Source organism: Cajanus cajan, chromosome 1 (assembly GCF_000230855.2).
Source record: "Cajanus cajan strain Asha chromosome 1, NIPB_CcT2T_4, whole genome shotgun sequence".
NCBI lineage: Eukaryota > Viridiplantae > Streptophyta > Magnoliopsida > Fabales > Fabaceae > Cajanus > Cajanus cajan.
Genome location: NC_138517.1, coordinates 26,305,191 through 26,320,501, shown reverse-complemented (window position 1 = coordinate 26,320,501; position 15,311 = coordinate 26,305,191). Strand labels below are relative to the sequence as shown.

Below are 15,311 nucleotides of genomic sequence, written 5' to 3'. Positions count from 1 at the left end.
TAGTATGAACATCACAACAATTCAGAAGCATCAAATTTGACAGTTACATAACAACCCCTCGCCCAAAGAACTAAATCTCTCTAATTGATGACAAGTGTACATTCAACTAGATTTTACAAGTTGGCTTGACATCAAGTATAACATCCCTTTCGAGTGGCAAGACAAAATTGAAGTGAATGTTAAAAGATACATTACTCTAAATCATAAGCTATGCAGTATGCACATATAGGAAGAATTTTGGATATTGGATCCCCATGGAGAATATCAAAGTAAAACAGGAAAATTTCATATATTGTTTCTTTTGGCATAGCTTAATTACTCAGACTATACTAGGAGGATCCCCTGACCAGCTGCAAACAGCACGGGGCCAGCGCGTCCTTATGCAATCTACCAAAGGTGCATGCTGAGAAGGCTCAGGTTTAATTACTTCGCTGTCCTTACCACAACATTCATTTGCAATAGAAGCAGAGGAAACCGTCACATCTGCCATAAATTCCTCAGGCGTCCACCTTGGGGGGACTGAAACTCTCAATTTTGTGAGCCTAGGTCTTTGTAGTGTTGTTTCACCCCTAAAATTTACTTGGCTGCTATTCAGATCTGATTTAGCAATTCCGTTAAAATGGTAAAGATCAAACACCTTTTTACCCATCAATCCTGATGAATCCTTTAAACCTCCCGAGCTCCTGTCTAGATCCAAAATGACCTGCCAAAACTCGCTCCATACAATGAAGCCTGTACTGCAAAGGTGTTCGAGCTTCTCTTGTGGAAGTTTGATATTTGTTTCTCTGAGAACCTGATGGAACCCATCCACACCAATGAAACCACCACCTCCGCTCTGATCTTGCGCATCAAAAGCTTTGCGAATCTGTGATTCCCTTTCTTCCAGCTCATTCTCATTTTGAACACTGGTGTCAAGAGCAAACAGTACTGTGTAATGGGATTCACTGCCAACAACCCATATAGGCCACCTTGGGCATTTCAAATACTGACCAACCTTACAGAAACAAAGGGATTCTAGCAATGTGAGAAATCCAACTTCGACATGCTGGGAAATACCTTTCAAAAACATTCCTCCACCTAAATCCATTCTCCCATCAAAGACGTTAGGGACGGCCTGCCCACAGAGCAGTAAGTTTACAATTTCCTGCAAAACAATATCCAGCAGAAAAAAAAAAATAAAAAATCAGATCTTCCCTGGAAGAGATTCTAAAATGTACAGCAGTTAAAAGGATAGCAACATTAAATTATCTGTTGGTATATACCTGAGAGGCATGTCCAAAGGGAGCAGTAACCAGAGGTTGGCTGGGATCATCCCTGTCTGTTTGAACCAAGTCCTATAGATGAAAGCATGATATTCCATGCATTAACATGAGCCCATTTTATAAAAAATAACGACCAATGCAAATTAAGATCCTCCTTTGCATTGATAGCACTTAAGTGGCTATTGCATTCCACCATATGTATGGTACACAGGAAAAGAAGACCCATAATTTATAATCATGTCAAAGAAACTGAAAAAACATTTTATTAAAAGCATGAAGACAGGAATCTTTAGCTTCCAAGATATAAACATCTTTGGACAGACAGCCATTCTCACATTAGCTCAAAATTTAAGAGTATATGAACTGGACACATTCTGAATTTAGCTCACTCAGTCAGAAGCTGCTTACAAGTTAAATGTTAGAAATCTTGCAATTATATAAATATTGAACAAATGCCGAAATATTGTAATTAGGATAGTAACTAGTAAGGCACACGGATTATGTAACTGTTATCCATTGTATTTATGACTAATTATAAATGAAACCCTCTAGTATGAAGTCAAGACACAGATTCATTCACATGATCATAAGAACCTCACAGATATCGATCAGTATCAGAGCTAGGTTCAAACCCTAATGCCCCTGGTCATTCCTCCACACCAACTTTCACTCAACCACTGCAATTGTATATATTGTTTTCACCATGGAGGCTTCGACAGTAATGGCAGCACCTGTCACCCCATATTCCATTTTTGTGAAGCTAATCACCATTGTTATTGTGTCATCAGGTAGAATCAATCATCAAAGGACATTGACTTCACCATTATCTTGTCAACAAGATTATTCCATAAAAAATTGTTAGTGGAAGAGTGTGAAGCTAGTTGAGTATCAAAAGAATCTGTCACATGGGAGCAGCAAGATCAATTGCTTCTATCATGGTTTCAGCCATTAATCTCTGGCGAGATGCTCACTCAAGTCATTGGATGAAAAATCTCATGAAAGATTTTGGAACAAAATTCATGCTTATTTCTCTTTTCACACCAATGCTTGCTCAACAGCTACAAACAGCTTCGATGTACAACACTTGGGGATGGATTGATTTCAGAATATCTACCCAGAATTCAAGCACTTGTTGATGCTTTACCTACTATTGGAGAAGTAACTTCAAAAGAACACCATAATGTGATTCTTTGAAGGTTTGCCTGAAGAATATGAATCAACAATATCATTGATCAGCAACAAATTTGATCCATGGAATATAAGTAAAGTAAAGCATTGCCTCCATCAATGTAGCTGAACCTGCCACATAAAACCCTCATCACTACAAGCTCCACCACAAGCCAATGTTGCTAAACAGCCTCATTCGATTCATCAATCTTCAGTTTAATAACTGTGATCAGTTTTCTCTAGTAGATGCGGTTGTCATTTTGGGCAAGGAGGACAATTGTTAGAAACCCAAGTATCATAGTTAGAGATGTTCAATTAGAGCACTGACCAAATTGGTAAAAATAGCAGTCCCAGCCTTAGGATTGTTACCAGAGGTAGATCTAGCAATAGGTGACAGTCGGTAAAAGAAATACACAGGAAACAAGTATTAAATGAACATGTATCGAGGGTACCCAACAAAACCGTGGGCCAAATCAAACAAGTGACAGCAGAATCTAGAAAGACAAAGAAATACCCCACTGGTGCTGCAATTGGAATCTGGAACTGCTATTAGACATGCTGCTAGGTGTGATAAGGAGTGGCAACACATGAAAAAACACACCTGGAGGTGACACACGTAAGGCTTCCATTCAGATTGGGTCTACTGAGGATTGGTTGATGCGGCCTTATGACACTCATTTGGGATAATCAAGAAACTTTTCATATTGCCTCAAATTCCATGTTTCAAGAGAGGACTAGACGTATTCAGATAGATTATCATTTCATTAGGAGAATATCTTATCCAAGGACATCATTACCTGTTTTGTCAAATCCAAAGACCAACTAGTGGATGTTCTTACTAAGTCATTGCATTCCTCAAATAGGAATCTTGTAATTGTCCAATATATTCTTACCAAGTCATTGAGATGCCTCATTTTTTCCTCTTAAGTAAATTACCCACATCAAAGTTGCCAAATTTGAGCAAATATGAAGTAACCACACCCAATAAATCACTTAGCTAGTAATCTGATTTGATTTTTTTTTTTAATCTTTAATAATGGGTACAAAATGTCTGGTGTGGAGACATTCTAATATTCAGTGAAATAGCATTTAAACCTACACAAATTCGGTCAAAAACATAGTTCATATTTTGTAGGTAGAATCAGGAATGCCTAACATATTTCCATAAAATAGGAAAGAACTAGAGATAGAAGAAAGATCCCAAGTATCTCACACTTAAAAGACAGTGAACTCCTAAGGCTGCCAATTGCAATTAGAAAACATACCAGTCCCCGAGAAAGTAAAGCAGAGATCAGGAAAAGCAATGCCCCCATACGACTTTGGAATAAGGGAATCACTGCTTCTAGCCTTTTCATTGCACTTGCTTGCAATGTGTATGTTTCAACTCTAAGAACTTTTTGCAGATCCAAGGCTGATTCAATTGTAAGACCTTCAAGTGCTTTTGTAATAACCTAATCATTGGACAAGACTCATGTAAATAAAAATATCATTGCAGAACAAAAGAAGAATGCAGTACCAAGATAAAAATTTCAATTCCATCTATTGCTAACAAGGTGCTGCATGAATCACCAGTATCAATAGAACATTCAAGCTACCTCATCATTTGAAATTTCTTCAGAATGATGAATGCAATTCCCTAAAATGTTCAAGGTTGCAATCACAGCCCGCTCGTTATTTCCACACATAAATAATATTTCGCACATGCTTCTTACAAGGGCACTGCCAGAAGATTATCAAAATATTAGCAAAAATTAGTCAAGACGAAAGCATGTGTGCAACCATGAAAGAATACCTGCGAACAATAAAGTGTTAAACATAATTAACAAGATTCAAGAATAGAGCTTTAACCAAGTCATGTTGTCAAACTGGCAGATGAAAAGAGAAAGACATTGAAGAATAAAAAGCAAGCCCTTTTTTGTTGTGGTTTTGATTCAATTAAAAGATTAGGTCCTACTTCAACTTAATGTGGTCAAATGAATAATATCCCATAAATGAAATACAATTGATTAACAAAGGAACCCAAATATATTGATAATAAAGTTAGCAGACAAATAAAAATGTTGGAAATAATGGTATTTAAAGTACTTAGGAAATAGTTATGTTCTTGTATCACATAAAATGCATTTAGTACTCATGGGTATTAGCATCTAAAAAGTTACACCAAATATTAGCCTAGGAAATAGTAGCCTAGGAAATAGTCTCAATTAAGTTTATCAATTGTATATATATAGATGGATATGGATAATATGCAGAACCTATGTGCTACAGACTTGGTTGAATAATAAAGCATTATCATTCTCTAAATTCTCTTTAAAAAATTTCATTCTATCCTCTTCCTCTAAATCTACCCCTCTAAATTCAACAAAAGCACTTATTAAGGATTAAATTATGTCACATACTCAAAAAGGGCAGCCAGTTTAATAAAAAAGCACAACAACAGTGCAACTGCAATCAATATTTATATTCATGATGCACAAGAAATCAGAATGTTGAAAGTGGAAGAAATTGATGGGAATAAGCACAAATCACAAGACTATGATAATGTATTTACCCAGCTAAACATGAATGACTGGTCATGAAAAGTTAATCACCTTACTTTTACACCTTCAGTGAGTAAGGAAAAATTATATGATGGAACATATTGACTTTTTAGTAATGAGCCTGGACCACAATTCAGTGGCATGCTTGATACATCTTTCAACTCATCAAGAAAGAAAAGAATGTATTTGAGCACAAATGCCTGCAATGTTAAAGGAAAAACACAAGCAGCATCGTAAAAATATTATGAAAAAAGCTATCAAAACAATCTATAACATTCTCTTCATTATTAAGTGAAATTCATATGGTTCACTAAATAGGGAGAGACCCACATCATTTCATGGTTCACAAATAAATTTCAAACAATAGTAATGAGTGGTAAAGTGTATGTTGCTGACATTCCTCAAATATTCTAAATTCATACCTACAAATAATAAAATGGTCTTTAATGAGGTTGACTACTGTGGACAAATTGGTGCATTACTTGTTTAAATTTAAATTTCAGACTTTATATTAGATATAACAGTAGCATCAACAACAACAATGAAGTCTTTTCTCATGGTATCAGCTACATGAATCAAACGACACCATGATGTTATGTCATAAATCACATACAGACAAATTATTGACTTTTAAATCCTTAATTGTTTCAGCCATAGTTTTTCTCAATCTCCCTCTGCCTTTGACATTTAGGCAACCTTCCATCTCATTCACCCTCCTCCCTGGGGTTTCTACAAGTCTTCTCCACTCTTTTCCAAACCATTTAAGGAGTGATTCTAAAAGTAGAAGTCAAATTAAAATTTGATGTTCATAATAGTTGATCATAAATAAAATATTAAGCTTTAAATAAATAAAACATTGGACGTCAAAACATAATCCAATAGTGACAGACAGCATTCTACAAGTTCGAAAGCACAACTAAAAATGGGACCATTACTTGAATAGCTGCCAAAACGCCACATGGCCCACCTTCATGCTGCACTAGGCCCATGAATGTTTCTGGATCAGAGCTAAACCTATATTATATAGCAACACTTTTATAGTATTAGCAACAGAAAATAAGTTTATAAACAGATTAGAATTTAAAAGTATAAGAAACAAATAATTCAAAATCCTTCTAGAAAAGGATGAAAAGTGCAAAAGCATAACATTCAAATGAAGAGTTGAAGCTAAACATGTATGATTAAGTATCAAACATTGGAGAATGAAACTATTTTATCAGTCATACTTCATCGGATTCGTACATATAACCAGACCTTTCCCATGCCCCACAATGATAGGAGTCTCAGAGCATCTACAATGGGAGTTGCTTATAAGCAACTCCCAACCACTTTAAATAGGTCCCACTGTGCCACGTCACTCATAAACAACCCATACTATATTTTTACAATTTTTACTCCAATGCAAATTGCTTATAAGCATCCCAACGTCTCTTTTTTTTTTTTTATTTCGTTCAAGTCTCACTTTTCACTTTCTCTTTCTCATTTTCCGTTTCTCACCTTCCCTTTAACGTCTCTTTTTCTTCTCTCTTATTCTCACCCTTCACTCTCTCTCTCTCAAAGTTTCACCATGAAAGACCCACCCAGGTGAGACGTGTGGGCGGTTGAGGAGTCCCGGGCGGAGGTCTGGTTGGGCAGAGCTGTGGACGGAGCTAAGGCTGTCTGGTCGGGCGGAGCGGCGCGCGCCAAAGGGGGTCCGGTCGGCGGGAGACGTGCGCGGCTGACGGGCACTGGTCTGGCAGAGAGGAGGTCTGATATGGTCGGTCGGGGTAAGACGCGCGCGCACCAGAGGAGGTCTGATTGGGCATAGCGGCCGGTGCCAGAGGAGATCTGGTCGGACGATTTTCGCGCGACGAAGGACCCCGGAGACGCGCGTGCTGCGAACGATTTTCGCCACCACCGCCATCCGCTTGGCCAGCTTCGACTACCACACCACCACCGTCGTGCGCGCGGCCAGCTTCCATAACCACGCCGCCCCGGACGTGCTGTCGCTGCTCAGAACATGGCCATCGGAGGGAGTCCATTGAGAGGGAGAACTAGGTGTGGAAGTTTTATCTATTTTTTTGGTTTGCAAAAACATTGTCACTGTCATGTTCCACCTAGGATGAAAAACAGCCAATCAAACCTTTTCATTTTAATTTTCAGAGTGTAAGCACTGTTGCTTCTCCAAACAACAGTGCTAAAAAATTTTGGACTTGTTTTGCCACCTAGGATAACTCCAGTGGGGATTTCTTATAAGCAATGTTGCTTATTTTTAAGATACACCCTAAGCACCCCCCACTGGAGGTGCTCTCATGCCTTAAGCTGCTCCTTTTATTTTATAAATTATGCTCCACAAGATGCACAGAAACAGTTGTTGCTAAAAAACCAATTTTTGCTAAAGACTGAATTTTTATGTAATGTTACATGTGTCTCAGCAGTACCTTTTACATCAAGACTTGAATGCTTCCTCAGATAACTTTGCATGAATTTAATGATTCAATTGCATATTTTATTAATATATTTCTATTTCTTTTGCATCATTTTATTTTAATCCAGATGCATCACCCTCCAAAGGTGGGTATTAAAAATAAAATACTAAAATAGAATACTTCCAAAGGTTCATAAAATCTTCCTATTGGCTAGAAATGAAAGACATACAAAAATTATACCAAAGATATACTACATATATCAACTGCCTCTCAGGGATGTCAAATGTTGATTCCAAAAGCACCAAGGAAACTCAAAAGATTAACAAAAATGAGTTTTTGCATCTGAACTAAAATTTATGAACACTCTTAATGGAATGAAATGAAGAGGGAAAACAAGGAGAAAATCAATTGCCACATCCATATAACTTGCATGGAAAGAAAGAAGAGAATCAAAGGAAATAATATGAAGAAACAAAATCAAGGAATGGGATAGTCCATAACAATTGCATTTTTTTAAACTCTTGCTTTTTTTCAAATGTTGGTAGAAAGCAAAGGACACATAATTATTGAATTGAATTCATTATAAAAGTCTAAGTCTAACCACACTATGAAGGGTCAACTAAAAGGCAATGGACTAGACTAAGGAGAAGATTGAGAAAGACTTGAATGGTGTCAAAAGGATGGTACCTATTATAATTATTATTAATATTGTTTTGTGGTTTTGGTTTCAAAAGCAATTAACTAATTGAGCAAACACTAACTCTATTCATTTTATTCTTTCCTGTTTAGTTATTAGCCTTTTATGGAATATCATTGATGAAAGATGGCAAAAGCGACTTCACCAGCCATTGCATGTTGCGGCCTATTATATGAACCCTAAATTGCATTATGGCCCCTAAATTTAAAGTTGATTTGGAAGTTAAAAAGGGTCTAATTACATGTATACAAAGGAGGGTGTAGAATCCTAATGAACAAACTTTGGTTGATGTTAAAATAGAAGATTTCAAGAATCCAAACTTGATGTTTGGTCATCCTATGGCCTTTTAGGGCAGTTGGTAAGAAGACTCCAACAGCTTAGTGGGAGACTTATGGAGATGAACATCCAGAGCTCCAAAAGTTTGTTATAAGTTTGACATGCAGTCCTTCTGGATGTAAGTGTAACTAGAGTGCATTCAAGATGGTAATTAAGATTTTCATTTGAATTGTAAATTATGTATTAATAATAGTTGAGTATTAGACTATAGTAATTTGTTTAATGATTACCAACAACCATATTTGCATTTTTCTTTATGTCCACGAAAGAGAAGAAACTGTTTGAAGCAAAATACAATGAATAATGTTGTTTTAGTCATGGTTAATTTAAAATTGGCTAAGCTGCCAGAGAAAAAACAAGCTAAAAGAAGATCATCTGAAATTTAGTTATCTGAAGATTTGTTTGATAATCTTTCATCTGATGATGAGTGGATTATGGAAAATTATGATGAAGAAGTGGAAGAGAATGAAGAACTGGATCCTCCAAATGAGGGATGAGGATGGGGATGATGTTCTTTGTGTGCCACCTCTAGATGAGACTCATCTTGCTAATAGTAATATGGTTAATGAAGGACAAGGAGAAGATGTTGGAAGAAATAAGGATATCTCTAGTGATTATGATTTTAATTTCTATGATCTATTTCAGCCATAGTGTTAGTCTATCAAAGGTCTAAACTAGGTGAAGGTGTTTAAAGTTGTCTTGTTAGTTGTTACTGCAGTGCAGTGTTTCAACTTTTTAATTTGTTTTGTTGGTTATTTCAATTCTGTATGGAGTTTAGTAATCGACTTTTTTATGCTTATAAATCTGTTATTATGAATTTAAGCTTAAATTAAGCATTACATGTGTTATGATGGCCTTTTCCCCTCATATTTACCCTATGTTAGATGCATATATAAGAATTTTATAATTTTAGTAGAATCTCAATTTTGACTACCTTGTTTTAAGGCTTTGAAATAGTAATCCAAACACATTACAAGTCATCCAATGATTCAAATTCATTTCCTATTCGTTTTAAACAGGGCCAAATGGTTTATGCCCAATCAGTGTGTAAAATCATCATCTTTTATAACAAAGAATGATTTTTGTACTCCACTTTTCCAAGTACCTAATTAACACTCATTGTTTCTATCTATCTCTCTCTTCCTATCACATCATATCATCTATCATACTTATAATTTTATCTGTTATCTCTCTCTCACTAGGTGTCAAATAAGTTTTTGGGAGGCCAAAAATCATTTTTGTAAAACAAAACGACAGTCAAACGTACTAACAAAAGCCACCAATTTTCAATATTTTTTTAAGAGATCACAAGTATCCTTTCCACCTTCACAGAAAGCAATCCTGGGTAGAAATAGAACCACACTCTCCCTTTGAGTGTGTGAATACCGAAGACTCGAACTTAAGACCACTGGACTCAACCAATTTTCAACATATGATAAACTTTAATTAGATTATTTTAGAGTGTGGATGCATTTGAATTGAATCCAGCAAATAATAACAAAATGTAAGAAAAAACGAGCCAAACAAACAAATGAACAGCCATAACCTAACCCCAAGCAATCAAAAACTGAAACTACCTTATTCCCTGGTTGCTCCACTGCGCAAGAATCCCCTTCGAGACCTCACCACCAAACACCACATCAAACAACTCATTCGCTTCTTCAAGAGAAAGCTCTACCGCACTCCCACCTTCCGAACACTCCTCGTCCCTCTTCTCCCTCCTCCCAACCTCGCCACCGCCTTTCCCCGCCATCCGCTTCTCAGCAGCCGCCGCCATGAGCTCCCGCTGCAACCGCCGGCTCTTGGCCTCCGGCGACTCCGAAACGCCGCCCCCAGCGACGGCGTCCTGCGGCATGCTCCGCTTCGGCTCCGGCGGCGAGTACTGCATGCTCATCCGAATCGCCATTTGCAAATCCTCGTCTTCGCGATCCGCCATTCCAACACCACCAACGAAACTGCGAAATCCCCAACCGAAAGAGAAACCCTAGCTACAGAAACCCTTAGGTTACGGTTTCGGTTTCGCTCGCTCGCATTGAGTGGAAAACCGCGAATCGGAATTTAAAGCCCCGGAAAGGGGCAATTACGGAAAGCGATTTACGCTGGAGAAAAACGGAAGGTGCCGGTGCCCGGCAGCGCCGGTAGCCGGTGGCGAGAAGAGAGTGAGTGAAACGGTGTCGTGAGGAGGAGAATCCGTTGTGGTGCGTTCTGTTGAAGGAATTCGTGGTGAATTGACTGTGTGAGCCCTGAGTTGAAACTTGAAAGGTGCTGCGTAAACAGCGTAGTGCGGGTGAAAGAAGAAGTGAATTAAGGATGAAGGTGAGGGTATTTTAGGGATTTTAGTGTCGTGTGTTCTGATTGTGCAGATTTTGTATCTGTCGCTACCGGAGATGCTGATTTTCCTTCAATGCAGAGGAAATCGTTTCCGTTTTTTCCGTTTATGGGGGAATTTAAAATACAATTTTTTTTTTTTTAATTTTCTCCTAAAGAAAAAACTCTAACATTTTCCTATTTCATACCGATTTTCTCCCAGTTGCTAAAAATTGATTGAAAATGTTTTTATAATAATAATTAAATTAAGACTTAAGAGAAATTTATTAAATATGATAAGATGCTAGACTTGTTAAAATTGAATGTTTCTAACATTTATTTATGTATATATGTGTGTTGAAATTAAAATATCCATATGATCCACACGTAATTATGTCTTTTAAGTAAATGAAGAGGAGTTTGATCCTTAAATTTAATTTTATATACGTAAAAGAACATATATTAGAAAAATATCAATTCTTTAAATAGATATAGTTATAGCACTTGAGAAATTAGTCTCTAATAATTTATAACAAAATATCATAGTTAACATAAAAATAAAATATTCCTTAGAAAACAGAATGTATATTTGCATTGAGTATTAGTTATCTATCTTCGTTTACTATCAATGTTTTAGTTACTTTGTTCATTCATTAGATATTTCTTGTTATTTAGTTATTGGGCTTTTTTTCCAATTAAAAATTGTCATGGATAAAACATATCACCTCAAAGATTCCAAAATAAAGATTAGGAAGATTCATCCATGTAAAAAGATAAGAGTCATAAATTTAATTATAATTTCAATCTCATCATTAAATATTAAAATGCATTAATATTAATTATCATTGTATAAGGACACATATCAGTAGGCATGGCAAATGGGCGGGACGGGGCGGGTTTTACATTTTCTGCCCCCACCCCCACCCCCGATACTCGCTGAGATAAAATTTGGGTCCCCATCCCTGCCCCCGGCGGGGTTCGGGTTTCCCCCCCGCCCTCGCCCTTGCCCCAGCTCCTATTTTTTTCTTCTTTTTTCTTTTAAATAAATATGAACAATTTAAAAAAAAATAAAAGAAAAGTAAGATAATAAAAATTTTTATATATAAATGTACTATCTGGTCCGTGAAACCGAGCTCGGAGCTCGGCACCACGGCGCAGGAAGACCTCGGGTATACATTACATAACGTCAGCCCGGCATCTAAGTAAATCATAACTAATCCCAAAGGATCTCGCCCCAGGCGAGATATATTATCTGATCTTATTATATCTTATCTCAGGCCTAGAGCCCAAAACAACCCTAATTCACACCAAGGTACGTGCATTATTTATACGAGACTCATACTCATACAAACCCTAACTTTAGCATCGGAGTCTCTTTTGCAGGTACCTCCCCCATCTTGGAGCACCAATACATCAGCGAAGGAGGCTCACCGATCTTACTAGACGAATCATCACCACGACCAGATTCCAGTAAGAACATTTGGCGCCCACCGTGGGGCCGATCGCGACAGCTCTCATCGGCCACCTGTATGGTTTCTACTAGGAGCCACATCAGACGAGCAACGGACGACGTAAGCCACTCAGTCACCATGGATAGCGATGCAACAACATTGAGAAGGCTGATTGATCAGGTCGAACAGATGCGGCAACAGCACGACGCCGATCTCTAGAACATGCGCACCCAGCATGCAAACGATCTCGCGACCATGCAAGCAGCCAACGAAGCAGAACTCGCAGCCTTACGTGCCGAAAACGAGCATATTCGCTCCCAACTCCCTCGACACCATTCCAACCAGCCTCCCCACGAGAGCAACACGCGCGAGGAAGAGGCACATTCAGCCACCCAATCTCGGGCGACGACCAAGGCACCAGCTTCGCGGCCTGCCACGCACCGATCTCACGCACCGACGTATAAGTCAGGGCAGGACATCAGCAAAGCCCCCACCCATGCTTTCGAAGGCCAAGAGCCCTTCCGCCGTCATCCTTTCGTGGACGACATTATGGAGACTCCGCTACCCCGCGGATGGAAACCCCTCCACCTCGACCGCTATGATGGCACAACGGACCCCGACGAACACATCGATTCGTACACAACCCAGGTAAATCTCTACACTAACAGTGATGCTATACTGTGTAGGGTTTTTCCGATCTCACTTAAGGGAGCGGCACTTCATTGGTACACCCAACTACCCGCCGGATCCATCAACAGCTTCAACACACTGGTAAGGCGATTCATGGCACAGTACGCCACCTGCCGACCCCATCACACTACCTCGGCCGCTTTGGCCAACCTCCGACAGAATGACGACGAGCCCCTGCGAACCTTCATGGAACGCTTCTCCAGCATCTCAGTGAGGATATGGAATTTGAATCCCGAGGTCGCCCTACACGCCATGCTCATGGCACTCAAGCCCGGGCCATTCGTTGATAGCCTATGTCGCGACGCCCCCCGCGACATGGATGAACTCCGCGCCTGCGCAGCTGGATACATCCAGATGGAGGAGCACTCCGCATTCCGCGACCAGATTCACGGAGAAATCCCAGCAAAGTCGGAGCAAGGGCATAAGGACAAGGTCAAGGTCAACAACGACAGCCACTTCAAAAAATCGACTAGAGCAAGCATAGGAGGGAGATACGATTTCTACACTCCCCTAAACGCACCTAGGGTACACATCCTGGAGGAAGCCAGCAACAACAACTTGCTCGCCCTTCCACCACTGGGCAATACCCCCAACAACGCCGACACGTCCAAGCACTGCCGGTACCATAGGAACCATGGTCACACCACGGAGGAATGTCGCACGCTCCGAGACCGCATCGAAGAGCTCATTCAAGCGGGTCACCTCGGCTAGTACGTACAGCGACAACAGGGCAGTAGAGGTGGCCATGGAGGCCGGGGACGCGGAAGGAGACGAGGCTCAAGAACCCGTACCGATGCACCCTCGGGTCCCCAACAAAACGCTAGTGGCGCAGTACAAGCCGAGATAAGCCAGGAGACGGAATCAACCCCGTTACGGGGAATAATCAACACAATAGCGGGCGGCTTTGCTGGAGGAGACGCCAGCAACTCGGCCCGAAAAAGACACTTGCGGAACGTCAACTGCGTCCACTCAACCACCTCAACCCTGCACCAAAGTTCACCACCGATTTTCTTCTCCGACGAAGATTACGCCGGCCTTAGCCCTAACCAGGATGACCCCATGGTCATCGTTGTGGAAATAGCCAACTGGAAAGTGCAAAAAACACTCATCGATCAGGGAAGCTCGGCGGACGTCCCGTATTGGCCAACTTTCCTCAAACTAGACGTCCCCCACTCTCTCATTCAACCTCACACGGAGCCTCTAGTCGGCTTCGCAGGAGAGCGAGTCCACACTCGGGGGTACGTAGACTTGCTGACGACCTTCGGAACACCACCAGATACAAGACGCGTCATGGTCCGGTACCTCCTCGTGGAAGCCAATACTTCCTACAACATCATCATCGGGCGACCGACCCTGAACCAACTCGGAGCGGTCGTCTCAACTCCACACCTCACCATGAAGTTTCCAGGAAAGGACGGCAAAGTCATCTCAGTCAAGGCTAACTAGAAGACAGCTCAGCAATGCTACGCCGCAAGCCTAAGGATCTCCGCACCAAGCAAGCAAAGCAAGGGGAACTCCCCTACTAGAGATCTTTAAGTTTTAGCACCCCCTTTATTTCCAGCTTGAATATATTGTGCACTCTTTTCCCGCCTTAGTCCTCGACTGAGAGGGTTTTTAACGAGGCACACAAAAACCATCAATAAAATTACGCGTCTTGCACAATTTATTACCTCATCTATCGCTTTTGCATGAACGAAATCACGCACCCTAAGGGCCTACATTTACAACGCAAGGTCGAATACGAACCTTACAAGCTTACCCGAGGTCAAGTCTGAACCTCGCCAAATTCGTAAGGTCAAATACGAACCTTACAAGCTTATCCGAGGTCAAGTCTGAACCTCGCAGAATTCGTAAGGTCGAATACAAACCTTACAGGCTTATCCGAGGTCAAGTTTGAACCTCGCAGAATTCATAAGGTCGAATACGAACCTTACAAGCTTATCCGAGGTCAAGTCTGAACCTCGCAGAATTCGTAAGGTCGAATACGAACCTTACAAGCTTATCCGAGGTCAAGTCTGAACCTCGCAGAATTTGTAAGGTCGAATACGAACCTTACAAGCTTATCCGAGGTCAAGTCTGAACCTCGCAGAATTCGTAAGGTCGAATACGAACCTTACACGCCTTTCCGAGGTCGCCAAATTCGTAAGGTCGAATACGAACCTTACAAGCTTATCCGAGGTCAAGTCTGAACCTCGCAGAATTCGTAAGGTTGAATACGAACCTTACAAGCTTATCCGAGGTCAAGTCTGAACCTCGCAGAATTCGTAAGGTCGAATACGAACCTTACAAGCTTATCCGAGGTCAAGTCTAAACCTCGCAGAATTCGTAAGGTCGAATACGAACCTTACACGCCTTTCCGAGGTCAAGTCTGAACCTCGCAAAATTCGTAAGGTCGAATACGAACCTTACACGCCTTTCCGAGGTCGTCTGAACCTCGCAAAATTCGTAAGGTC

The 15,311-nt window shown here is 40.3% G+C and overlaps 1 protein-coding gene across 1 annotated transcript; it reads right to left on the bottom strand.

The window, feature by feature from the left end:
* On the bottom strand, positions 1 to 10,838 carry LOC109817287 (uncharacterized). Its single transcript, XM_020382506.3, has 7 exons — positions 9,988 to 10,838; positions 5,905 to 5,983; positions 5,021 to 5,169; positions 4,025 to 4,148; positions 3,695 to 3,880; positions 1,263 to 1,334; positions 1 to 1,144 (listed from the first exon to the last, which is right to left on the bottom strand). Exons 1-7 carry the CDS (start codon positions 10,344 to 10,346, stop codon positions 320 to 322), a joined length of 1,794 nt encoding a protein of 597 aa, XP_020238095.2. The 5' UTR covers positions 10,347 to 10,838; the 3' UTR covers positions 1 to 319.
* Between the last annotated feature and the right edge of the window lie 4,473 nt (positions 10,839 to 15,311).

Excerpts from the sequence above, each read along its gene's own strand:
- LOC109817287 (XM_020382506.3), bottom strand. The coding sequence starts at position 10,346 with ATGGCGGATCGCGAAGACGAGGATTTGCAAATGGCGATTCGGATGAGC. Across the intron at positions 5,984-9,987 it reads TGGAGCAACCAGGGAATAAG|GTTTAGCTCTGATCCAGAAA; the intron begins GTAGTTTCAGTT and ends TATATAATATAG. Across the intron at positions 1,335-3,694 it reads CTTTACTTTCTCGGGGACTG|GACTTGGTTCAAACAGACAG; the intron begins GTATGTTTTCTA and ends TTTCATCTATAG.